At 53.0% G+C, this 24,783-nt stretch overlaps 9 protein-coding genes across 9 annotated transcripts; 2 read left to right on the top strand and 7 right to left on the bottom strand.

Annotated features, from left to right (window-relative positions):
• Positions 1-41: 41 nt before the first annotated feature.
• Positions 42-1,270, top strand: BU26DRAFT_551154 (uncharacterized protein; the record flags this gene model as incomplete). The annotated part of the gene is made up of 2 exons (XM_033832088.1): positions 42-901; positions 955-1,270. Exons 1-2 carry the CDS (start codon positions 69-71, stop codon positions 1,268-1,270), a joined length of 1,149 nt encoding a protein of 382 aa, XP_033684431.1. The 5' UTR covers positions 42-68.
• A 634-nt stretch (positions 1,271-1,904) lies between these two features.
• Positions 1,905-2,860, bottom strand: BU26DRAFT_595324 (class II peroxidase; the record flags this gene model as incomplete). Its single annotated transcript, XM_033834934.1, has 2 exons — positions 1,905-2,126; positions 2,183-2,860. 2 exons carry the CDS (start codon positions 2,858-2,860, stop codon positions 1,905-1,907), a joined length of 900 nt encoding a protein of 299 aa, XP_033684430.1.
• Positions 2,861-3,977: 1,117 nt separating this feature from the next.
• On the bottom strand, positions 3,978-8,810 carry BU26DRAFT_595322 (uncharacterized protein; the record flags this gene model as incomplete). The annotated part of the gene is made up of 4 exons (XM_033834933.1): positions 8,141-8,810; positions 5,245-8,090; positions 4,898-5,151; positions 3,978-4,850 (listed from the first exon to the last, which is right to left on the bottom strand). Exons 1-4 carry the CDS (start codon positions 8,599-8,601, stop codon positions 3,978-3,980), a joined length of 4,434 nt encoding a protein of 1,477 aa, XP_033684429.1. The 5' UTR covers positions 8,602-8,810.
• A 2,330-nt stretch (positions 8,811-11,140) lies between these two features.
• On the bottom strand, positions 11,141-12,490 carry BU26DRAFT_519495 (phosphoserine phosphatase-like protein). Its single transcript, XM_033829067.1, has one exon. It carries the CDS (start codon positions 12,366-12,368, stop codon positions 11,196-11,198), a length of 1,173 nt encoding a protein of 390 aa, XP_033684428.1. The 5' UTR covers positions 12,369-12,490; the 3' UTR covers positions 11,141-11,195.
• An 894-nt stretch (positions 12,491-13,384) lies between these two features.
• Positions 13,385-14,842, bottom strand: BU26DRAFT_484826 (glycoside hydrolase family 28 protein; the record flags this gene model as incomplete). The annotated part of the gene is made up of 3 exons (XM_033825866.1): positions 13,385-14,279; positions 14,328-14,413; positions 14,462-14,842. The coding sequence occupies 3 exons, from the start codon at positions 14,840-14,842 to the stop codon at positions 13,385-13,387; spliced, it is 1,362 nt and encodes a 453-aa protein (XP_033684427.1).
• A 978-nt stretch (positions 14,843-15,820) lies between these two features.
• On the bottom strand, positions 15,821-16,489 carry BU26DRAFT_405716 (uncharacterized protein; the record flags this gene model as incomplete). Its single annotated transcript, XM_033822857.1, has 2 exons — positions 15,821-15,907; positions 15,983-16,489. Coding segments are annotated over 2 exons (594 nt in total), but the record flags the coding sequence as incomplete, so codon positions are not given.
• An 841-nt stretch (positions 16,490-17,330) lies between these two features.
• On the bottom strand, positions 17,331-18,068 carry BU26DRAFT_531250 (glycoside hydrolase family 45 protein; the record flags this gene model as incomplete). Its single annotated transcript, XM_033831013.1, has 2 exons — positions 17,331-17,679; positions 17,731-18,068. The coding sequence occupies 2 exons, from the start codon at positions 18,066-18,068 to the stop codon at positions 17,331-17,333; spliced, it is 687 nt and encodes a 228-aa protein (XP_033684425.1).
• A 920-nt stretch (positions 18,069-18,988) lies between these two features.
• On the bottom strand, positions 18,989-22,161 carry BU26DRAFT_605252 (uncharacterized protein; the record flags this gene model as incomplete). The annotated part of the gene is made up of 6 exons (XM_033835580.1): positions 21,995-22,161; positions 21,430-21,945; positions 20,437-21,354; positions 20,354-20,375; positions 19,625-20,287; positions 18,989-19,132 (listed from the first exon to the last, which is right to left on the bottom strand). The coding sequence occupies exons 1-6, from the start codon at positions 22,081-22,083 to the stop codon at positions 18,989-18,991; spliced, it is 2,352 nt and encodes a 783-aa protein (XP_033684424.1). The 5' UTR covers positions 22,084-22,161.
• Positions 22,162-23,155: 994 nt separating this feature from the next.
• On the top strand, positions 23,156-24,425 carry BU26DRAFT_519494 (uncharacterized protein). The gene has a single exon (XM_033829066.1). It carries the CDS (start codon positions 23,655-23,657, stop codon positions 24,306-24,308), a length of 654 nt encoding a protein of 217 aa, XP_033684423.1. The 5' UTR covers positions 23,156-23,654; the 3' UTR covers positions 24,309-24,425.
• Positions 24,426-24,783: the final 358 nt, after the last annotated feature.

Raw genomic sequence — 24,783 nt, 5'->3', positions numbered from 1 at the left:
TTTTATCCACTCCAGCGGAATCGCCCTTGCATCCCAAGCCGATTTTCTCCAAGCCTTATCTCGCAACCATGTTCTTCCCGGACTACGAAAACGAACTAGCACTTCTGGCTCCTATTCTCAACTTCAATCACGGTGGTCAGGATGCTAATACTCCTGGCTATAATGGAGGCCAGGTAGTTGGCCAGAAACCGCAGATGGATTTCCCCTCGTCGCATGTCCAGAACCCGCTGGATATGCAAGTCGCCGGTGGTGCTCCAGCCCTCTATGCGGGTCATTGGTCGGAGGGACATTTCGCTGGTGAGCAGATCCAGCCATATATGGATCAGCAGTCTTTTCTGCCTCCAGCCGGTACTGGATTTGTGGCTCCCTATGAGGCGCAACCACCCAGATTTCAGCAACCGCCTCCGCATCCTGCTGCGAGCGGCTATGGGACCTTTCACGACGCCCAGCGGTTCATGCCTCAGCAGTCCCTTCCGCCTCCGGCTGTCAATGGTTTCGGGCTGCCTCACCAGGAGCAGCATCATCCGCCCCCGCTGTTCGCAGCTGCCCCGCATCTGTGGACTGGTCCTTTCGCTCCTGGCCAGGTGCAACAGCCCATGGCTAGCGGCCCCGCAGGACTCGTGGCTACCACGCCTCGAACGGCCGGTAGTCTCCCACAGCTAGGCGGTCTCCAGTCCCGGGCAGCTCAGCAGCATTTCATCGACCAGTTCCTCGGCAGCGGCAGCTTCGGAACGGTCTTTGAATTCTGGGACTTTAGCTCCGCCCTGCGCAGCGATGAGATCGACCGTGCCGCCGCGGTTCTGCTCGGGGCCGAATGGACGTGGCCGAGTCAGGAGGCAAAGAGCAACGACGTCGGGATGGCCATGTTGCGTTGCCTTGTACGGCTCATGCAGCGCTGTGGGTGAGTTGCTCCAAGCTCTAATGAAAATCCAACAAGCGCTGACATACCAGCAGGTACAGCCCGCAAATGCGGCAGCACTTCACTGGCGGCAACCTCCCCAAGGCGATCCAGTTTGGGGTGTACGAGCCCAGTAACACGCAGTTCGCCGGGGAGCTGGGCACCACGCTGCCGCTTCCAGACTGGCTGGCGAAGGGCTTCCGGAGGAGAGTGGTTGGCGCGCAAACGAAGGGGAATCCAGTGCCGGACACTCCCTTCGAGGTGCTAGACTTTGTGCCGCCGGTGGAGCGTGGACGTCAGGATGTCGCGGGAGCTGGTGCTGCGGGCGTGCCCAAAGGGTTGCGGGAGATATGGATATGGGGATATGAGTGAATGCGCGCTAGGCTGGCAGCAGTGGAACTCCAGCCGAGAGCGAACCGCACTTGCGCGAGCAGGTATGTACGGAACTGACACTCTGCTTTGGCATCGCTAACATGTGACAGGGTTTTTTTGTTTCGTGATTTTTTGTTCTGCGGTGAGATATACCTCTCCTTTTTCGGCTTCGGTCTGAAAACGGAATATCTGCTGACGGCCTCCAGGCTGCCCTATACCCTGTCCGTTTCGCAGTGCAGCAGTGGGTGCCTTAGCCTCTATCCCACACAGCCCCTGGACTGCCAATCCGTGCTTTATTGCGTTTCATAGTTTGCGATTCCGTCTGCGCTGATACCCGAGCTATTTTGTATGTAGATCCTGTAAATACATTCTCCCTGTACTTGCGAAATCGAAGATGCCATTGAATTATTATCTTTCCCTTGTAATCGACTGTGTGAATACCTTCGATATGTAAGAGTGCCCGGGTGAATTGTTTATCATGTGATGAACGCAATTTTTCTCTCTTAACGACGATGTGTAGGTGCGCCGCATTCAGATAGCGAAAACACACCGTCTAGTACTTCTAGAGATCTTCCTTACCATCAAAAAGCCGACGCATTCTAATGACCATCTCGCAACATTCCTACAGCTCACTTCATGACCGCCCTCGGAAGTGAACGCCCCTACGTCCGCATTCATGACAAAACGGTGCACTCATCGCATCGCGCTTATTCCTTCCGCCGCCCGGAAGAAGGCTTGAGCAGTCCTGCAAACTGCCCACATCGTTCCCAGTAACAGTGAACCTATTCCAGGCATCCGTAAAGGCCGCAATCCAGGCACTCTGGCTGCCTGCAAACCTGTTCCAAGTATCGCCGGTCTAGGAGACATGTATTAGCTCTGCACGTAATGCGATTGAACAACCTCTAGACGTACCTCCGAATCGTTTGACATGCGCCTATCGCTCGAGAAACTATATGGCGCCGTCCCTTCCTTCGTTTCCTCGTAGAACGTATTATCGAACGTGCCGGGAGACGTATCCAAGGCCGCGCCCGCCTTATCCGGATCATCGAAGGACTGCCGCGCCACGGTATGCGACCCCACGAGCGCTACGACATCCTGAGCTGACATGCCCACGGCGCCGAAAGTCGCGAGGATTTTATCCACGGGGTCGCTCGTTGACGGGATCTGGCCCTCGGGTGCGGGAACCGAGCTGTCTGTTCGTCCGACAAGCGCGCGGACGCGAGGACCCATGGGGCAGATAGCGATGGCGGTGGCGGCTGCGACGCTGATCATGTCCGCGGCGCCGACGTTGTATTGCGTCGCTTTGTTGCCGAGGTAGTTGCATACGTCGGTCAAGCCGGCGTTCTCAGAGCGAGAGCATTCGCCGCCGAGGATGAGGCTTCCGTCGCAACCGTTGATGACGCAGTCGTGAAATGGCGCTCTGATGGCAGCGTGCGCGTTGTCGTTGCAGCCGGCAAAGTCACTTTCGAGGTCTTTGACAACGTCGGACCAGACGGGGGGGCAGTTGCTGGTGCTGGAGTTGCGAGGCTGTAGGTCGAAGGCTGCAGTAGCTGAGGAAAGACAGAGAAGAAGGGCAGACTGGAGATGCATCGTGTGCAGATGTTTGAACAGCGAACGGAATTAGGAGGTCGAAACTAGACCCGGATGCAAGGAAAGAAATGAAAGTGCACTGCTGCTGCGTTGCTACTGCTCCACCATACTCGTATCTAGGCATGCGTGCGAACTTATACAAATCTCACTACTGTCTTACACACGTTATTCGCGTTGAGAAACCACATTCGGCGCCGGCTGCCACCATTCAGCCCATTCCGCCATCCGAGTGCTGACACTGAAGAGCAATCGATAATCACCATCGGCGGTCGGCATGCGAGCTCGAGATATACTCCAGGTGGCCGACTAGAAGCTGATGTGGGAAGTGGGGCGAGAAGCTTGAAGGCTCTTATGTGGACGGCTTGGAGCTGTGTTATCCCATGTCATTTGCCGGGCGTACGTGAGCCGCACATATATATCGCCGATAGGACGGTGAGCGATAGTTCCTAAATCGGCCAGTATATGTTTTCATCCCTCGCGAGAGATCTCGATCACGGGGAAGAAGCCACGAGGGAGCCTGTTAAGCGAAAGGCCTTGCCTAGACAAGGCTTACGAGATGCACGCCTTTTCGCGACTCCGCCAATAGTGCTACAATCGATTACGACGATCGCTTATTTTTGGCGCGCGTGCAAGCAATGGCGCGGCTCCCCAGAGTCCGACTGTCTGCGTTGTCAGAATAAGCTTTGCTGACGTGCGCCCCACCCTTGCCTAACCTTACCTGGATCGGAAAGAGGCGTGAATTACCACCCTTCAGCAGCGAAGAGTTAATGAACTATTAGATATGCGTAACGTCTCCTTGCTTCTGAACTGATATAGATTAGGTTCGTAAAATCTCTAAATGGAGACAATGGGAACTTAGCAGCTTGATGTTCATGCTAGAGTCCGTGTCGTGAGCACCCTGTCACTGCTGATATGGGAACTCAGCGTAGCTGCATACCACATTATCAGGTCCCCAGTTCCCACGTCACGGCTTACTGGTTGGACTCTTGCTCCCGTTCATTGGTTACGATTGGCATTCGGCCTATTCATCTAACCCGCCCCACCTGCGCATTCTACCACTTGAAAAACATCTTAACGCCTCCATCATGCGCCCCCGACGCCCTTGCAAATCCGCGCATCATGTCTCCAACAACAACTCGCTCTTCCACTGTTCCCTGCTCTTCGATGCGTGTTTCCGAATATGCTCTTCCACCTCTTCTCTGAACTTTACCTCGTCATGATGGTAATCCAACGTCACCACGGTATTCACTGGGTCGGAGAACTCAGGTTGGAGGAGAAGGCCATAGATCGAATTCAGGACCTGAATGATGGTCATATCACTTGTCCAGTTGCGGTCAAGTATGCTGCGGCACACTTTCCCATGCCGGTTAATGTTCGGATGAAGTATGTTGGTGACGAATCTCGCTTTTGGAGGGTATACCGGAAAGTCCCTCTCAAACTCGATTGTAAGCAGAAAGGTTCCGCTCTCGTATGCGCTACCATGTGGGCCTTTCATGATGACTTTCCAGAACCACATGTTTGCTTCGCAAATGTAGACGTCGTAGTCCGGGTGCTTGTTCTCGGCGACTTGGCGGATTGCATTGTAGACTCTTCCGTTACGGGTAATTCTCCAGCTCAGGCGGTTGTCGCCGACATCCGAACTTGTCGCGTCGTTACGGTCACGAGCTTGTACGTATGGCCCTTCCAAATTCTCGTGGGCTTTGCGAGGAGGGGCCTCATCGCGCGTCACCCTATCGCCCGTTTTCGCGGCCGCCTGCCGCGCTGACTCAAATCGAATGCGGTTATCGCTCAGGTACTGTGAAGACTCCGGGGGAAGATTGATGTCTGGACGCTCCTGGATAGACAGAAAAGGTTCTAGCTCACAAATGGCCATGGCTTCACTGAGTGAATCCGGTCGGAACCTGTACCCACCAGTAAGGTACGCCAGTGTCTCAAGGTCCGTTACCCTCGAACCTTGGAGGCAGAGAGAATCTAGCACGATATCGTCATTCTAGAAGATGTTAGCAAAGAAGTGGTTCCTTGGATGAGCGGACCCACCTTCAGCCTTCGAGAAATGTCATGTAGTTTCGTGTCCGACTTAGTATCTCGCCCATCGGTAAGACAAATGATCCGCCTCTTCGCGTTCGGATATCTGCTCCCGTACTCAGTCAGTTGTTGCCGTGCTTGCTCTATGCCATCCCATAGGGCGGTATCACCCTCGTTGGTCATGTTGCTGAGCCGGTATCTGAAGTCCTCAACAGCATGCGTGATGGCCTGCGAGATAGTGGCCGTCGAGCGGATGGTAACAAGGCCTAAAACCGTACTATGTCAGCGGAGCAGAGTAAAGAAGACTTAGTTCTGGGAGGGTATGTCCTGGCCGACGCCGGGATACCAAGCGTACTTACCAAGATGTGTTCGATAATTGTAGGCGACAATTCGATTGATGAAAGACTCGAAAGTCTGCTTGAGGACGTCAAGCCGCGAGAGCCGACTTCCACTTATCTCTGGCCACGTCAAAATTGCTACTTTGAACGCTCTTGGATTCTTTCGTCGTGATTGTTCCGTCACGTAGGCCGTCGTGTCGTATATCGTCCCCGCACTATCCCAGCCATGTATATCGAACAAATGTGCAAGGGGCATAGAAGGGGCCTTTAGTGCTGCACTTATCCAGTTATCCCCTATGCTCTTGATCTTGCACGCGACTTGTAGTCCACGCTGCACTTCGGTGGAAGGGTCTTTCTCGAAAAGCGCCCTCCAATAGCCGAAGTGAATCGATTCTGCGGATTTCTTTACACTCCGTGGTACCCAGTAAGAGACTACGTGATCAACGAACTTCTGATAGATCTTAAGTAGAAGGTGCTGGTCGGTATCGCACGGATCATGGGCTCCATGAATATCGTATACGGTCACGGAGATCACAGAATTCATCGGGATCTTGGTTTGAAGTTGCTCTCGACTGTTGTGGTCAAGAAGCCTGGACCGATGATGCAACTGAAATTTCGTATAGCGACCTTTCATCCGTCGGAAGATAATATGGTACAAGTCACGAACTTCCATTCCTCTCGGTAGCTCCAAAGGCCATTTCTCTGTTTGTATGTGAACTTCGGTATACAACGTGGGAGATTCGTCTGTTGCACATGCTGACAAGATGTCTGTACCTTCGACCCATTTCGCAATAGTCCGCTTCCGAACTAGATCCGATCGGAGCGTCGGATCCTTGGCGTGAGGTCCAGGATTAGGCAGTCTATGGTTCATTTGAAGCCATCTGTCGATGTTGAACCTTTCGTATGTGCCACCATCACTGGTAGTCACAGGATCCTCCATGATCTCTTGTGAGATCGGACAGAGATGTTCGGTAGGTACGGCGAAATTGAGATTGGGAACCGCAACATGTGCAGACGTTCGTACACCAGAAGCTACATCTGGTACTGGATCCCCTTCGTTCCATATCCATGGTAGCTCGTAGGTATCGGGGTCGGAGGCTTTGAAGACCAGAAAGTCCAGTAGTGAAGACCGAAAGCGAAACAAATTGCCGGCCCTAGCTTGCCATTCACCCGCATCTTCCCCACTTACGCCGCTGTATATTTCCGACTTCTTGGCGCCTCTGACCTTCTTTATCATCCGAATTGTCTGTTGATGCAAGTCATCCAGGATTTCTAGAACGTTCTCGGCGTTCTTGCGCCGTCCCTCGGTCGTGTGAGCAGATGCAACGATGGCGAGCATATCAGAGAACGCGCAGTGGCTTGAAAGATACTGCTTCAATGCATCCAGAGTTACAGCATCTTCGAGAAGATCCAAGTCACCCACATCGGAGTTTTGGTGAAAGGAATCTGACCCATCGTTCGTGCTATCCTCAATAATGTCGCGAAAGTCGGTGGGATTGCCCATGCTGGCGCTGCAATCGACGCACAGAATTATTATTTCCTCGGGCGGTGTAAGCTGTCGTCTATTTTCTCCGAAGCAATCGAATACGTCGGTGCCATCCGCAGCCTTGCTGGCTAAAACAGGCACGAGTTGCTGGGCGATCACCGAAACATCGACATCAGCGTCGCCATCGCGGGTCGGTCTGAATATGGTTACGTCCAAGTCTGGAGGAGCACAAGGCGGCCTTTGAACAAAGACGGCTAGAAGACCATCTCCATCCAAAGTCAGCGCCGGTGCTTTAGTCTTCCTGAGGACTATGGGGTCAACCACGTTCATATTATTCCTTACCGCAAGCGTAGCAAGGTATGAAAGGTCTGTCAACTCATTCTCGTGGAGGTCGACGTCGAATTCGTAGGTTGTTGTAGCGGATTCAGAGTACCGCTTCGATATCCGAGTGATGTCCAGCACATATGTCTCCTGGATGAGTCCGCCAGACAAGATGGTGACACGCCCATCTATACCCGACCATGGCACGATCTCTCCCAATACAAACTCGCCCCGAAGTCTTAGCGGGCCTTTCTTGCGGAGCGCTTCACACCACGCACGATCAATCATCCCAATGTCGGTCTCGCAGGGAAATATCATCCTCTCCTTTGTCTCTTTGTTCTCAAAATCCACGAATTTGAGGGCGCTGGACATGTATGGGATGTTGTGCTTCGTGGTCCAGTCTTTGAGGTCCTTGGACTTGTGCAGGATGAATCCAAAGAGAAGACGAGTGCCCTCCAAGTATCGTGATGGACTATTGTCAATAAGGCCGGGCGGGATGATGCGCTTCAACGCTGCGTTGATGCTCTGAATAAGGGCTGCTCGGTCCGAATAACGAGGCGACCGACCATTCATCAACGTGCCCAAAGCTCGGACGGCGGGAGGAAATCTGGTGATCGCATGCGTCACATGCAGCACTGCATCCTGTTCTTCAAGAGCCATTGTACCTGTTTCGGTGAGGTAGTTGAGGAGGCGCAATGAGGAGAGGAACATGCATATCCCCCTTTCAGACCATTGTGGCGAGTGGTCCCAGGCATCGCTTTCCTGGAATATTTCATCCTTGGTCTCGCTCCGGTACGAATGCTCATTTTTGTAGACACCTTTGCGGCGTACTGCGTACAGATTGAGAGCTTTAAGATGGCGCAATTCTTCTAGATTGGCCTCTTCGATCGTGACCTTGGCGTTGGCGGAGGTAAGCTCGATGGGGCATTCTGCTGTATGGAGATCGACCAAGTCCATAATAGGGTAGTCGGCATCAGATGGGCCAACCTCGCCTGCGTGACGATAGGAAGAGCAGCAGGCGATGACCATGGGCTGGGAAATCCGAGACTGTGTAGAAGATCTGGTTCGCTTTGTTAGCTTTGACTATGATCACATGGTCTGGACACTTACCGATCGTCGTCGCCCTGGCTCTGGATTACGGATAGGTGCTTGCCTTCGGTCTGCCCGGGGAGCTGTGCCTTGCATAGCTCGAACAAGTGACGATGAGAGAGTGCTTGCGGAGAATCCGCTTCAACAGCTGAGACCTCATTCTTCCCGTGAACGACGATGAGGCGTTTGGAAGGGTCATGTCTCTTGGACAGTCTGAACCGCGCGCCGATCTTGCTGGCAAACGAGCAATTGCATTCTTCTGCATCGCGGACATGAAGGAGATCGGAGTGCAGCTCCAGGTGCTTCAAAACTTGCAGCTTGAGGTCTCGGAGAGTGTTCGCAGTGGTCAAGGGGTCGCCGGCAATCGTGGGTATCTCGGTGATGTTATGGTGGGACTGCGCCAGCTCGGGCGTGATGACACGAACTGAAATCCGCTTCGCGGGTTTCGCTTCGTCCGACTTAGATTGCGTGTCCTTCTCCATGCTGTGAGGAGAGCAGAAGAGCTTGTACTGGTGAGGAGGCAAGAGGGTATGAGAGCGACATTGCTGTCTTTAATATACCCATACCGCTTGCTGGAAACACAGATTCCGTGGCAAACACTAATCATGGAGACGGCGATCAATCTCCGGTGAGTACGGCTACATGCTACAGCTACGGCTACGAGCGTAGAGGGTGCTGTAATGAGTGTTTGTCGTGTCATCGTATTCAGATGATGAGCGTATGTCAGTTATGTTGGAGAAAGACGGGGCGAGAGCCTTTGATGGAGATGAAACACATGAGCGCCCTAACCCCAATTTGGATTAGTCTGCTCACGATGGGTTTATCGCCCTTATCGCCAATCTTCTTCCTACACGCATGTTTCCACCTCTTTCAAAGGGGGTTACGATTCCAGCTATACCTCAGCATCTGCCTGTCTGTTCTATAAGCGAGACATGACTTACTGGCTTGGCCGCTAAAAACATGGAACCACCGCATTGGTTATTTGGCTTGAATCCCCATCAGCAAGGAGACTGCAAAAGACCGCCGAAGTCCGTCTCTGTGGGATCTCCCGCACAAAAGACCGAAGAACGAAGCATCGAGAAAAACCGAGCGACAGGTCAGCGGTAGAGCACTGACCACGACCTTCATAGGCACAAATTTAGATCAAACCGCGCACGTTCCACGAGCTCCCCCTCTTCTGCTCTTCCCCCTCTTCTCCACTCCTCCACATCTGATCCCCGCGTACTAAAGGCTTCTTACCCTGTCATCGATGTCGGTTCGCTACCTCTAAAAGATGCAAGAGCTACACTATATGGCCCGCGTTCAGTGCGCGAAAACGTCAGACTCAACTCCACTATGTGCTCACCCTCTCGTCGACCTAAAACCCTATCATCACAGCCCCATGAGAAAGAGCCTTCTGTGTTTCACAGCTCATTCGCTATGTGTTTGTTACCGGACCATCAAAACAACGCTGACGGTCCATGCATGGCCTTTGGAAGAGACCCCAACTTCCAGCAGCAAGAAACACGAACCCATGCGCGACGTGAGAGGCTCTTTCCTGCCTCGGCATAACCAGCGATGTATATATAACCTCTCTTCCCCCTGCTTCCTCTTCTCGCTACATCTCCACCTCCACTCTCGGGATACCTAAAAGTGAAACCGCTACTTGCACATGCCCGTCTTGTCTCTCCTCTAAAAAGGCACACCTAGTTCACTATGAGCCAGTTCTCCGGACCACCCCATCGAAGTCCAAAAACACAATGACATAGTGCATACAGCCTCTCTAGGCTCCACCACAAAAAAAGTCCACGGTCCGCTCTGCTCATGGCCCCTCGGAGTCGTCATTTCAAATATCATGAACGGTTTCTGTCCGATGAAAGTTACCCTGAGCAAAAGAAACAGATCTGCAAGGATGGAGTTTTATGTCTGGGGATTTGAAGCCTTCTCATCCAGGATAAACGGGCCTGAAATATGTTTAACACAGGAACCATGACCAGAACCGCGACCCGGAAAACCACAATATACAAAACACCAATAGTACGGGACATGTCCGCCCTGGGAGCCTGCCTCTTGCCCAAACAAAATGATGAGCATGAATACAGCATGCTCCAGCCGCTACCAAAGCCATTCATCAAGCTGACATGCTCCGAAAAAAACCATTTTCCGGATTCACGCAACTAAAACGAGCGAAGGGTCCTTATATGCTCATCTTTGTTTGTTCTCGAAAAGGCGTTGAGCACAACTCTACTGGAGTCTTTCGCCGTACGTATAAATCCTCCCTCGATCGCCTTCTCACCCGAACCACTTTTCATTTACACCGTATACCGGGGACTAAAACGTACGACCCGTACTTCGATGTCTCCTCTTCCGCCGCTCTAAAACAAAACTATGAGTGTTCTATGCGCTCCGCTCCGGACGCCGCGCGCCCCTAAAAACCTTCACAATCCAAGAAGCCTTATGCGCGCTTCCCCCTGCCCGGAAACCAGAAATCCTCCCGCACAATACACGAGCAGCCGCAGTTCCTCGTCGCGCATACTGGGAGACTAAGATCCATTCCGATCCATATATGTTCCCGCGCAGACTAAAAAGCACAGCTCCGACAGCTCATGCCCCGTTTGCCCTCGGCAGGGAGTCAGCCACGCGACAAAACTCCGGGGACAAAAGCGATTTGCTGAAATTTGCATGTCCCTGCGCGTCCGAAGACCAAAAGCGAACCATGGATGCCGACATGGAAAGCGCCTGCGTGCAAAAGTTTTCGACGGGAAATCCTGAGTCTGCTCACCTATAATGCAGACCCTGCAACGAAAAGAAAAGCGCGAGTGGGCGTATGGGAGAGGGGGTGCGATGTGTATTCAGAGTCGAACAGTTTGGGGAGGTGTGGAAAGAAGGGGTGTGCGAGAATGCGCGTACGGAGTGAGAAAGGGGAAAGCAGTGATGAGCGTCATCGCTGGTCGATAAAGCTGAGCCTGATGGGAGTTCATCAGGCGGAACATGCTGGTGGGCGATCTAGTACCAAGCCAATACATCTCGTGTTAAATACCAGGCGAGAAAACTTTGGTTTGCGGCCGCCAGCCACGAGTTGTCATTGTCGGACTAACTACCGTAGAAGAACCTCCTGCTCTTCTTTCGAGATTCCAAGAAGATATAGTATATCCAACATACTCTTCGAATTTAGCCGCGCCGGCGCTTGCATCTGAACTTTCGGTTTCGCATGGAAAGCAACGCCCAGCCCAGCGATGCTCATCATAGGCAGATCGTTCGCGCCATCCCCAACAACCACCACTTGATCCAGTAATAGGCCCTCCTTTTCGGCGATGTCGAGGACGTGCTGCTTCTTCCTCTGTGCATGTACGATGTCGCCCGTAAGTTCGCCCGTGAGCTCCTGCCCGTCTTCCGACAAGACAAGGTGGTTCGCGAAGGCGTAGTCCATGCCCAACTCTTTACCCATCCACCCCGTAAGCGGAGTAAATCCACCGCTCAACACGGCGGTTTTGAATCCAAGTTTCTTTAATGCTTTTATCAGCGCCAAGACGCCTTCGTTCAACGTTATCCTCGGCTTCAACGTCTCCCACACCGTGCTCGGGACGCCTTTCAACAGCGCGCAGCGTTTCCGTAAGCTGGCCTCGAAGTCTAATTCGCCATTCATGGCAGCAGCGGTAATAGCTGAGACCTGGTCTTCGACCCCAATCAGAGTCGCGATCTCGTCGATGACCTCTTGCTGGATGAGCGTGGAGTCCATGTCGAAGACGGCTAACCGCTTGTACCGGCGATATACCGTGTCGGCTTGAAACACAGCCTCAACATTCCATTCGCGCTCAAAACGGGAGATCGCCTCATTTCGCCTTAGCGTCTCCAGCGTGATGGCTGAGGTACTGGGTAGCGGGAACGTCACCTCCACCACCCGGCAGAGCTTAGTGCACTCCAGCCTCCTGCTCACAATCGTGTCCTCCATCAAGCCTGGTATCATGTCCGTGAGCGTGACGAAGAAGTCCGTCAGGCAGCTCTGGCTGATATACGAGCCGTATAGGTGGTCTAGCGGATTGGGGCCCGGCGTGGGCGGCTCGAGAGGGTAGTCTTCGATCTTGTCGGTAGGTGCGGCGCCATCTTTGAGCGACTGGAGGGAGGCAGACGGGAGGCGATCGGTCGGGCTATGCGGAGAGGCGTCGGGGTGGGGGAAGAAGTGAAGACTGTCCGTTTTGTAGAAGAGGGTGGCGACGATATGAGTTGGGGACACGTCGAGGGCCGGGGGTTTGGCGGCGGCGTGTGCCATTGTGTCAAAAAGTCAGACCGCCGGATCGATTTAAAACGGGCGTCTCAGGATTCGAGGTCGCGAGGAGGTGCGAAGCCTGGCCCGAGTAGCGTGGGCTCGTGGGAGCTGGAGTGTTTACTCGGAGGGAAGGAGGTGGGGTCACACGGGCGGGACAGAAAAAATGATGCAGGGATCAGGGACGCCCAAGGCGCTAAGCCTTACGCGATCAGAGGCACTGAAATCTCCGTCTGCAGGACGCCCCGCAGCGTCCTTTGCGCCGGATCCTCTGCGCTGTCCGGGGTTTAAAGGTCAAGATGCAGGTCGCTGATGAGAGTGTGGAGATGAGGCTGCGAGGCTGCGGTTGGGGGCATATGCAGGGAAGAACACTGCGGGCGTCTGATTGGCGGACAACTGAGTGCCGGCCAGGGAATGCAACTGGGCAGCGGAGCGCACCTGTATGACCTGGTTTACCTTCTAGTAGTGCCGCTGGTCTGCCTCGGACATCTGGCGGGGTGGTTTCCTGCGCATGTAGGCTGCTCGGTGCTGACTGAGAATTCTAGGCTGCCCGCGCTAAGCATCAAAACTTCTTTCCAGACCTGACGTCACGATGGTTTCGGACTCTAACCAGGTATCATCCATGCGGTCGTATGTCAACTGACCATCTGTCCGGCACCGTCTTTCTAGCTGGTTGTAGCGTTCGCTTGTGGGATTGCGGACGATTTGCGGAAATAGCATTTTGTGGAACGGACGAACATGTCGGCACGCAGGATTTAGATTATGAGTCGATTTTTTCAGGTGTTTCCAAGTGTGGGTAATAACGCAAGGAGTCTGAAGAGGTCGATGCCCGGATTAGTAAAGCGTACCTGGTTCTTTGGTACCATAGGTATATAGTACGCTAGGCTCGATTACGAAAAGCTGATATCGGCACAGGCAGCTCACTCCGCCTATTGTAACTACCTGCACATGGATAGCGGAGAATGAGTTAGGGTAGAATCACCCCGTTGTTCTTTTGTCTACTAGTAATTACATGTCTCCCCCTAGTCATCTGCCTCACTCGCGGGGATGCAATCAACCCCAATGTCTCCCTGAATATTATCGCACACGATCTGCGGCGGGCTGCCAGCCGGACTGGTGATGTTGATATTCTCAAGGTGGATCCCACTGCAAGTAGCTCCCGGACTGCACGTCAGGTCCGCAACGACGCGACCTTCAGCCCCACTACTCGTCCCGTAAACGTTGAGGAAGCTCACATTGGTGATGTTCACTTTGCTGGGGTAGGCAGCGCAGGTCGTCTCGTTCACGTTGAAGTAGCACTGATCGAGCACAACGGGATTGTCGGTGTTTTCGATGTGGATGTCCTTGTAGGTGATGTTGTCGATGTATCCGTATCCAACATCGGGTCCAGCCCAAGCCTTCAGGCGCGCGCCGTTCTGTCCGTTCAGAAGAGTCACGTTCTCGATCCAAGCGTTGGAGATGTAATCCTTGACGCCAGGGTATTGGCCGATGGAGCCCATGGATACGCCGTGCGTGCCGTTGCACCACAGGTTCTTGACAAAGATGTTGGTCGTGTTGGGTTTTGGCGAGAAGCAGTCGTCGCCAACGTTTACACGGGTGTTGGTGACAGTTAGACCATCGACATTCAAAGAGTCAAAGCCGTCGGTGTTCTTGGGGAGAGATGAGACGTTGGTGGACACGGCGTCGATGTATACATCGTCGAAAACGACGTTCTTGGTGCGGACCATGAATGTCGTCCAGCATGGCGAATCTTTTAGGTGGATGCCGCTGACTTCTACGTTGGTCGCGTTGTCTGTGAGAAAGAGGATCGGTCGGTAGTATTTGTTGTTAGGGTCGAGGATCTCCGCGCCCGAGAAGCCATCCCACCAGGCCTGGCCGTTGCCGTTCAGCACGCCGGAGCCGTAGATCTTGATGTCCCTATCAATTGGTCAGTACACGGATAATAATCAATGGAGCCTTGCATACTTTCCACCCCAGATCCAGAAGGTTATGCTCTTCTGGAAGTCGTAGTAGAAGTTATTAGCTTGCCAGTACTCGATGTCATTAGTGAACTAGAGGAGTCAGCGATCTCGTCGCACCAGTATTTTGTACTCGCTGACCTTGAGCTCCCCATCAAGCTTGACATACACGTCGTTCAGGAAAGTCAAGTCCAACTTCTTGCCAATTACATACTTCTTTCCCTTCTCCAGATGCACCAAACCACCATGATTCGCTTTCCTCAAAGCCCAGAGGAAATCAGCGCTGATGTCATCTGTGTCGCTCTTCGATGCGCGAATGGTGATCTTCTTCCTGTCCTGCTCCACACAATTTCCCCAATTGTCCTTCTTTGGCTTCTTAGATGAACCTGGAACGCGTGCAAACACCGAGGACGAATGGGGCAATGTTACCGAAGCTCCGGCAGGGGTGTCATTCTCGAGTGCAATGGCAGAGGCAGAGACCAGAGAGACAAGGGAGCCGAGAAGGAGGTGCGACAGCTTCATGATGACTGACAAACGAGAAGCAAAAAATGTCGACGCGTGTGCCTTGCGCGTGTGAACTTCCAGGAACGCTGCCAAGGGCCCTTTATTTATCTTCCCAATTACCCGGTTGAGATTTCCGCTTCCACGGTGTCAGACACCATTTTCTCCGTCTTGGAACCTCGCTCCTGTCGTGCCCGGCTGCTCGCCATCTCCACATGGACGTGGTGCGAATAAGCTGCGCGCTTAGCTTCGAGCTTCTCCGCAAAGCTGGGGATGGATATTTCCGGGGAAACATTGCCTGATAGGTTGATTGGTGGAACATGCGGTTGGGAGAACTTTCCGTGAATGAGATCGGGTCGGAGCTAGCGCTCATGAGGCATGGCGTAATACTGGTTCAAGGACTCCCTCTTCAGGTTTAGCGCGATCCCTGCGCTTATCCATATCGGGCATCGCTCCTTGCCTCTTCAATCCGCCGCTTTTAACGTCTATAGAATACCCACCCTGCCCTTACCAGGTGTCGGTAGGCCTCCTACGTGCTAGATGATTGGTCGTGAGAACTCAAGCTATCTGTGTCTGCGGATAGCCTATAATTCATAAATAGGGCTTCATTACATGGGTTACGTAACTTGAGCATACCTAGGTAGCCTGTTCCTCCATGCGCTATCTTTGCAATATTTTGATACCACGTTTCTAATTGTATTACTCTAAAGATATATTAAACTACCACCAAGTTTTGATATAATAGACTTAAGTACAACATATGCTACAATAGAAAGTATTGAACTGCGGTTTAGTAGTCTTCTCAATATTGTAGGCTTCTGTAGTATAGACTACTAATGAGCGTAGCAATTGGATGTATCGTTCAGCATCCGGGCGACCGGCTGTGTTTATCATTCCCGGCTCCATCAACCAGCGTTCTGATCTCAGTTCCAAGGGAAGAGTAGGGTAGCCCAAAACATGGAGGAGTGCGTCTATTTCCTTATGAGTCGTCACATCTATCCGTGGTAGAATAGTGAGTAATGCTGCGGCTACTGGCACACGAAGATGTTCGAAAAGGGATGCAACGTTACCCACGATTTCTAGATCCTCCTTCGTGACGGCGAACACTTTGCGTTTGCGACTTGGCAACTGCCATTCGTATCGCTCCAGACCCGGACAAACTATTTCTAGTCCTGCTTGGAGGAGCTTCTCGAGCGGCACAGCTTTGTAGCCACGTCCCCGGATGGGACCATGTACTAAAAACTCATAATTATTAAACCTTTTGCCTAGATGAGGGCAATGCCAGACCTTCACATCATCATCAAGCTGCTGAGTATCCATGACAGCAATGTGGGTGTCTTTTCGGTGTTTGTAGAATCCTATCACGAGAGCAAGTGAGTGGGACCAGGAGCTGAACTCAGTGAATGGAGAAGACCATCCATGATAGTGCGCCTCGGTAATGATTTTGATATGGTTTTCATCCATGTCGTAGAATTTGTGCCCTTCGTGGCGTACAAACGCAGGAGGTACAATCTCTTTCAACGAGTTTACGGAGACGTCAGGTCCGCCTCCATTTCTGGTACTCCATGCACGAAATAGGTAGCGTGGAACATGATCCTTGCGCAAATGTTCTAATTCGTCTTTGAAAACGCCTGGTATGGGACCGTGGTTGCTTCTCAAAACCATACTGGTTAAGGTAAGTGTATGAGTTGTCCGGTTGACACGCTTGTAGCGACTTTAAAACATAATAGTGTACTGGAACGTTTGTGCTTAGGAGTAGTGGTTTCTCTTCATGTGTAGGGACGCTTTATAAACCAAGTAATTCAACTTGAGAATCACATTGTTACAGAGACTCCGGAACCAAACAACGCCTTGTGATAATTGAAGACTGTGGTATCGCGGCTCACAACGTATTTACTCACGACAAAGGAAAGCGTTGTTTGTAATAGTCTGGTCCATTGGTAGGACAATAGTACGCGTGATATGGACAGTGTGAATTCATTGGAGCTGTGAGGTTTCGTGTAAGTGTGGGGTATTACGGGGTTGCAAGGGCTGAACATGATAGTTTGGCTGTGAGTAACTCTAAAAGCTGCGACAGAAAAACTCCAAAAAGGAGTCAAAAGTACCCGGACATAGATCTAGTGCGGTAATCTGAACCCGTTTCACCCCAGGTTTCCTGTCCGTCGCCACGTTCTTCCATCACCACAACTTGCCTGTGGTCTCAGAACGAATTCTCGTGCAGATCGTGCCTTCTTCCTGGAGATCACGTCGCGTATAGGCTACATCACAGGCGCTGTGCATAAGGGCTTCTCCACAGTGCTCGAGGGTTTGAATCATGATTTCACACGCGAGTCATGACCATAACTTATGCATGCCTGCCGATACCCCTTCTAAGAACGATCATGACTTCTTCAAGAGCCCGCACGTGGCCGTCGACGCAACGCTGAGATACCGCCCCCTTGGACCGTATCTTCTCTACGAATTCTCCCCATCTCCCTCTTCGCTCCCTCCATGCAATCCAGGCTCCGATCTAACTCCACCTCCCGCATCCCGTCCTATCAATCATCGCTTGTGGGCATTGAACCTCTTTGAAATCCATAGTCGGATTGTTCGCATTCTGGAACCAGTCGAACCTCCAGAAGCACCCATTGCGGAAGTTTCCCTCCGGAAGTCTGTTGCAATCATCGCGATTTGAATAGCCGCCGTATTGTTCGCCCAGCCATACACCCGGGAACTGCTTCGCGCAAGCGTCGGTGAACAAACCCATACCGCTCCCTGGAATTTGTAGATCGAAGTGGTTTTCCCCTAAGTCGCCGCCCGTGTTTGTCACTTGTACGACCAGTCTCTTGCCGGCGATGGAGGTTGAGGTGAATGTGAGTCTAAATCGTGTCAGCATGAGAGCAGTCGATCTCCTCTTACCTGGAACCCACTCGTAGCAAGCACAGCACCAGTTCGGTTCGCTCGATCCCTTGATGCTGGCAGCGGCGAAGCCGTAGGCCAAGTTGTCGTCAACGGCCCATGGGGCATTGTTGCTGCACGAGTATGCCTCGCCTCCACCACAGGCTGATGCGGCATTCGGATCCATTGGATTCGGCCAGAGGTCCTGCTTGTTGCAGGTTCGCACCGGGTTCGAGACTTGCGCCTTTCCAGGCCAAGAGCATGAGGGTTTGCAACAGTCCCAGTAGCGGGTCGTTTTACCAGGGTCGCTGAAGGCTGAAGTTATAAAAAGAGAAAGAGAAAGGAAGACGGAAACGGTGCTCGTCAACATGATGGGGCTGATGTAGGTTGGCTGCTTGGATATATTCCTGTGGAGACTTGACTCTCCGAGGGTATAGGCCGTCTTATATGTCTTCCAAGAAATGATAAGTGATAACACAGCTAGTTTGCTCACCTGCCCGAACAGCTTCGTCTCGCACCACTCCTCGCACAGTCGAGATTCAGGATTGCATGAGGCTACCTGAACATCATTCGCTGATACCCAATATCAGCATTCCGAGAACGCTTGCTATAATAAAAGGCACTACGCTAATTCTTGTTTCGGGCAAAGGCCGACGTTTTTGTTTCACCCGCATGGACCACCTCAGGAGATCACAGCAAAGCGAGTACAACCAACACCGAGTACGAGACCGATGAAAACGGCAGCCGGGGCTGGTGAAACCTTCTATGGTTAATAGAACATCCGACTTTTGTGTTCGTCGCTACATTCAAGTCCGACTGTATCACAAGCGTGCGGTGTGGACCCCCAGCTGAACACCCCGAAGCTGAACGCAATACTGGGGTCCGGGCCCGCGCCGACATGGCACAGCCATCGATGAGCAACAAACCTGAGATATTTACCCCATTCAGGGGAGGCTTTTAATCTATCCAGACGTCGCAATCCGGCGACTACATGGAGTCGGCCGGATGGAGCAACATGAGCTGATCCTGAGCATAGAGTTACGGTGTCGTGAAGCGTCGACAGTCAGTCGCACAAGGGAATGAACTGACGCATGTGGTGCGAAGGCATCTCGATTCAAGGTAAAAAGCAGCTGTCCAACAACAAAACAGCATATATATTCGTCACACTGGCTTGTAGCTCCCGTTTACCACGACTTCGAAATATCATTGCCGTGACCTTTGAATCCCTCAACAACCAGGATGCGGGCACCTATTCTCGTCGCTGCTTCAACTCTCTTCGTTTCCGCTGCTCTAGCCAGCAACTCGTGTGAAGATGTCTACAAGCGCTGCGGCTGGGACCTCGCCGAACACGGTAGGCTGTTTCTCGCCGCGGCTCGCCGCGACCTTTCCGTAGAGCGCTTTACTGATGCCCTTCCTAGGCCGCGAAGACGAACTCTACGGTGCATTAGCTAAAGCGGGGTGGCCTACGGACGGCACTCATATCTACGATTCGGTGTGGTGTGAATTCTCGGGGCCACAAGGTATCCATGGGTTATTCCCTGTTGAGTGGTGCGGTGGACCGAGAACGTGTGGTGCACCTGGCACAGTGGGTCCTTTGCAAGCTGTTTGTGGGCACTTCTAGAAACAGAATGAACAGGCCTAATGGGCTCGTTCGGTGCTCGTAGTGGATGGAAGAGCTCAAGAAATTATTACTCTTGTTATCTAACGGTCTATACAAATATTCTAGGAGAAGCAGTTAGAGGTGCAACGGGTAGGGGGAGAGTACGACTATTTTTATGTTAGCTTTTGGTTGATGATCCCCAATCTCTTTCCTCGCCTCGCACATATGAGAAAGCAAATATATATGATAAAGGTATTCTTTCCGGACTACAAGACGCAACATATCAGTTGCCGATACGTTTCTTAGCCCAAATAAAAAAACAGCACAACTTTCTTCTGCGAAATATCGCCCGCCTCAGGCGGCGGATGGCACGCATCTGCAATAAGCTGCGAGTTCGGCGCAACATCCGACTTCCACGGCTTCTGCACCTTCTTCCTCTTCTTCTCCTTCTTCTTCCCCCATTCTTTCATCGAGCACTTTCTCTCCTTCCGTGTTCTCCACGCTTCCCTCCTCCGCCGCCACCAACTCCGGACCGCACTCCCATAGAACAAAGTATTCACGAAAAGTCCATGAATAACCCATATACCGACCCCGATAAAACTCGAGTAAATCACCCACCCCACTACCGAATAGTTTTTGTCCCTCTTTTCCGCTAGCATGCGGATGATGCCGCCGCTGCTAGCCTGCAGGTGCGGCGTCGTGGGGTCGTCGACGTGGTAGAGATTGACGAGCTCGAGGGATAGCGCGCTACTGAGGGCGGTGTGCCAGAATGCGGTCAGAGCCATGTGGGTTAGCGCCTTGGGGAGAGGGAGGGAAAGGAGGTATGTGGAGCGTTGGGCGCCGCCGGCGGGTTGCGTGACGCGGAGCCCGGTGGGGGCGAGGCCGTATCGGTAGAGTTCGTGACGTGCTTGGATTGTGGAGCCGACGGTGTTTTCGAAGTACTCGCGGATGATGCTGAGCAGTTGGACGGAGCGTGCGAAGAGGATGAGCTGCGGACGGGTTAGCGGATGCGGTGTAGAGCAGGGGAAGGGAGTGAGCGAGGATGGTGGACGGACTTTCCACATCCATAGATGGTCGCTGGATTTGGGGTCTGGTTAGCGATCTGTTCTCGGCGGTGCAATGCGTCGGCTTGACTTACGACTCGTCCGGCTGCACGAATCCGATCTTCCTCCCCGGCAGCACCATCACGATGACGATATTCACCGTCAGCCACACGAGTAACGCAAGCGAAATGCAACTCTCAGTACCCATGATAAGAGAATCGAATAGCATGTCGCTCACATGCCTATTCTTTACTGTATCCGGCCGGCTCAGGAACGAGGCGATTGCATCGCCGACAACAAGCAGCGGCGTCTGCGGACAACAGGCTAATGCTGCCAGCATGGCAAGCGTCTGTACCGCAACGAAAATGGTCAGGGCTTTCCACACCATCGGAGTGGTCACCAGGACGCACTCGTCCTGTACGTTCTGACTCAAGCAGTGCTGTACCTTCACGCCGGAGTACGTCGCTTGCAAGCGGTCGCCCTTGGCGTACGACAGACACAACTCAATGTCAAAAGCGGTGATGAAAAGACCGGTTTCGGGGGCCAATTGATATTGGGAGGGTGTGGAGAAGGAAGTCTGGTTGGCGGCGAGGAAAGCGGGCGGGCAAAGATCCAAGAGGCCGCGTTCGGCGTGAATGCCGGATCCAGCAAGGGCGGCAAGGACGAGCGCGGAGTTGTTCTGTGTCTGCGGACTCGTCCAGTTGGTGAACAGTATGACGCTGGAGAAGCTGTCGTACTGCTCCGATTCGTACCTGTTTGCACACTCTACGGGCGCTAGATCGGTCCATTGGCTGGTGCCATTCTTCTGGAGGGAGGAGATGGATGACTGTAGGTTTGCGATGGCGGGCCATGCATCAAGGTAAGAGTCGTATGTTGAAGCCTTTTCGAAGGTGATGTTGTTGGATTCGAGAGAAGCCAAGGTTGCAGGAACGCCTGCTGTGAAATCTGGTTCGGAGATAACGACTTGGTACGCGTCGTGTGCGGAGACCACGATCATGAACAGCGAATTGTAGCTAAACTTTGCGTCAGTCGTTTTGAAACAGCTCCAAACGTTTGTACACGGCTTGCCCGGTTGAGTAAGTACTTACAGCAGATGCAGCGGGATCGATACTAGGGCCAGGGTCACCCAGATTACTCTCTTTTTCCACGACGTCCGGACTAAATTCCTCAGCGAAGGCACCCCGATATCCCACGTCTTCCCTCGCGCATGCGCTTCGTCCAAGTCGTGCCGTGAGGGTGCGAGAAGAACCTGCCTCGTATAGTTGGAGGCGGCGAGCAGAAGCGATGCAAGCACGTTGAGCGGCAGCGCCAGGACAAAAATCTGCCAGATGGCTTTATCCTTGCAAGGTATGGTCCGCAACTTGGTTAGACCAAATGGCTCGTTCTTCAGTATTACGCTAACAACCATGTGCGGGATGAGAAGGAGGCATTGGAGTACAGTCCACAGGATCATCATTTTGCGCCATTTGGCATGGGGCGGCGTTGCGTCCCATAGTCGAATGAGGGGAGCTAGGAGCCGTTTGAACTTTGATGGTTTCTTTTCGTGCGGGTCGTCTTCATTTTCAGCTGCCCAGGGTGGTCGAGGCAAGGGTTTCTCTAGCAGACTACGCGTACGTTAGTATAGCTTCCGAAGTTGGTCTACTACGCTGTTACCTTTCCTCTGGGTCTGTACTCAGACTCTGTCTTGTTGTTGTTTCATCTCCTCGCTGTTCGATCTTACCACCCATCGCTCTACTATCCATGAGGGAGAAGAATAATGAGAGACAAAGTAGACAGTGCTTATTTTTAAGAACAAATTAACGTTCGCAGCATTGCGAGTGCAAAGCGCCACAGGCGTAGATAAAAAAGAGACAAAAGCCAAGGCACAACTCTTAAACCTTCCTACGCCGTCCATGCTCCCAAGCGCGTCTCTCTACACGGTAATTTCTGAAAAGAGGCAACCGTTTCATATCCCAGGCGCCAAAGAGAAGATCAATCAAATGAACGATGCTGCAAGATTTCGGCGGCTGGACAAACGTGGGGGCTAAGCGCGCGAGGTCGCACTGGCTACCTCGTTTAAAAGGAACGATATGGAACGCAGGGGTAGAACATGGTACCTAGGTATGTTTCAGGACGCACTTTCTTCTACATATGGAGCGCGCTATTTTTGGGGTTGAGTCTGGGATTGTTAGCTTGTGAAACGTGAAACGAGTTGTGAGTGAGGCGCGCAGGCTTCTTGCAGGTGGGATAAAGTTCGCCGTTTTGATATGTATGTTGCGATATAGCAGTGGAGGCTTTGACCGGAATCGAAAGGGGTATCGTTAGTGAGCGGCGTTTTTGAATGAGCCTTGTGAGGAGATGAAGAGCGTGGGTTTGTCAATGGCTTAGGGACGTTTTCTGGACCTTGTTCCGTAGATACCCAGGGAGATATTTGCACAGCTTCACAACGCTGTAAAACCATGAAGTCCAAGATGTTGAAGAACCATTACTTGTATGCATTGCGACTTGGCAGGGTCCCGCAGACGAACGAGGCGGTGGCGCATGCTAAGCATCAAAGTGTGGGGTAGCGAGACTCGTAGCGAGACTGCACTGCAATTTCTAGCGCGGCCGTGGAGCCTAGCCCTTGGCTAGGAGGCGAGGAAGAGATTTCTATGTCGATTTATTGTCTTCAAGATATATGCGCCCAAAGATGGATGGTTGATGGCTTTGTGGCCGAGAACGATGCAGTGAAAGCGATGCAGAGTCCGATTGGTCGTGGACCGGAAGCGAATACGAGGTGAGCCTCGGCCTGTGAAATGGGTGAAGGCTGCGTATAGCCCCAGATCGACCGCGTCGCTCACGCCAGCAGCTACATCCACGCGCCACTCTAACCTTTCGCCTTCAAACTGCAGCAATGCCTTCGCCGCCCGCCGAACGTATGGTCGCTGCCATCCGGCAGTCGCCGCCGATCGACCTCTCAATACCTTACGATGCCGCTTGGGTCAAGGACAAGACTATCCTGATAACGGGAGGAGCAAGTGGTTTCGGAGCCAGCTTCGTACGGCACTGGGCGAAGAATGGAGCCACCATAATCATTGGGGATATCAACGTCCAGAAGGGAGACGCGCTGGCTAGGGAAGTCTAGAAAGAGACGGGCCGGCACAACGTCCACTTCGTCAACTGCGACGTGACCGACTGGCAGTCCCAAGTCAACCTCTTCAAGGAGGCAGTCAAGCTGAGCCCTCATGGCGGGATCGACACAGTGGTCGCGAATGCCGGAATCGCCGGCACGGACGTTATGCAGATGCCGGGAGACCTGAGCGCGGCCGAGCCACCGAAGCCAAAGTTCAAAATCATGGACGTCAACTGCACCGGCCTTCTGTATACCACTCACCTGGCATACTACTGGCTTCCGAGAAACCCTGGCTCTGGGGCATGCAGCATGGACTCCCAGCCAGGGAAACAGTCTCGCGACAGGCACCTCCTCCTACTCGGCTCTATGGCGTCTCTCGCCCCCATTCCAGCGCAGCCCCAATATGGCGCGGCGAAGCACGCCGTCCTGGGCCTATTCCGCTCCCTCCGTGCGAGTTCCCATGTCCAAGGCGTTCGCATCAACATGCTTTGCCCGTACTTTATCGACACTCCTATCGTTACCGGTCCCGCTCGCTTGCTCCTAGCCGGAGGGGCAATGGGCAAGGTTGAAGATGTGGTGGATGCCGCAACGCGCTTCGTCGCCGACTCGCGCGTTCTCGGCCGCGCCCTCGTGATTGGGCCCAAGGTAACGGTCAAGCAGCGCGACGACGGACAATGGGAGCTTGTCGAAAAAGCTACTCCTGGGAGCACCGAAACCGCCTTGTGGGAGCCGTGTGCGGACGACTGGGAGGAGGTGGATGCTTTCGACCGCAACATCGTGAAGGTGCTGAATGCCGTTCAGGCAGCGCGCGGATGGGCCGGATGGGCAACGGATGTTGTGAAGGCCATTGTGTACACTCTCGGATGGCGCCGATGAGCCGTTGTTTGTCGAAGGCTTCTAAGGAACTATAGCGTCGGCCGGTGGCTGCGGGTTGCATGGCCGTTATGTAGGTATGGCAGCAACCGTTGGTAAGGTTCTTCCTGTCAAATGTCAAATGTCATGAGTCGTCTCTGTTCAAAAGGATAGTGCCCCCTCGCAAAAGCAAGAACCGACGTGTTGCCGTGCTGCGCCGTTTCGAGGGCCACATCCAGAAATAGACGGGACGGCGAAAGCGGGGAAATTAGCGAGGTGCTAGATGACATCACCGGCAAGGGCCCGGCAAATGCGGTCGCTAGGATGCGGGATCTAGCCCTTCGTGGCAGGGATCGCAGCTTGGAACGGTTCCTGGGCGCTTTGGTGACGCCAAACTTGCCGTCGCAGCGCGTCAACAGAAAATCCCATCCGAGGACTGACTGCAACAATGTGACATGTCTGTATTTACTCGCTCACAGATCCCTCGCTAGTCCCTTCC

Source organism: Trematosphaeria pertusa, assembly GCF_010094035.1.
Source record: "Trematosphaeria pertusa strain CBS 122368 unplaced genomic scaffold BU26scaffold_7, whole genome shotgun sequence".
Lineage (NCBI taxonomy): Eukaryota > Fungi > Ascomycota > Dothideomycetes > Pleosporales > Trematosphaeriaceae > Trematosphaeria > Trematosphaeria pertusa.
The sequence above is the reverse complement of the archived record's forward strand: the minus strand, read 5'-3'. Positions and strand labels throughout refer to the sequence as shown.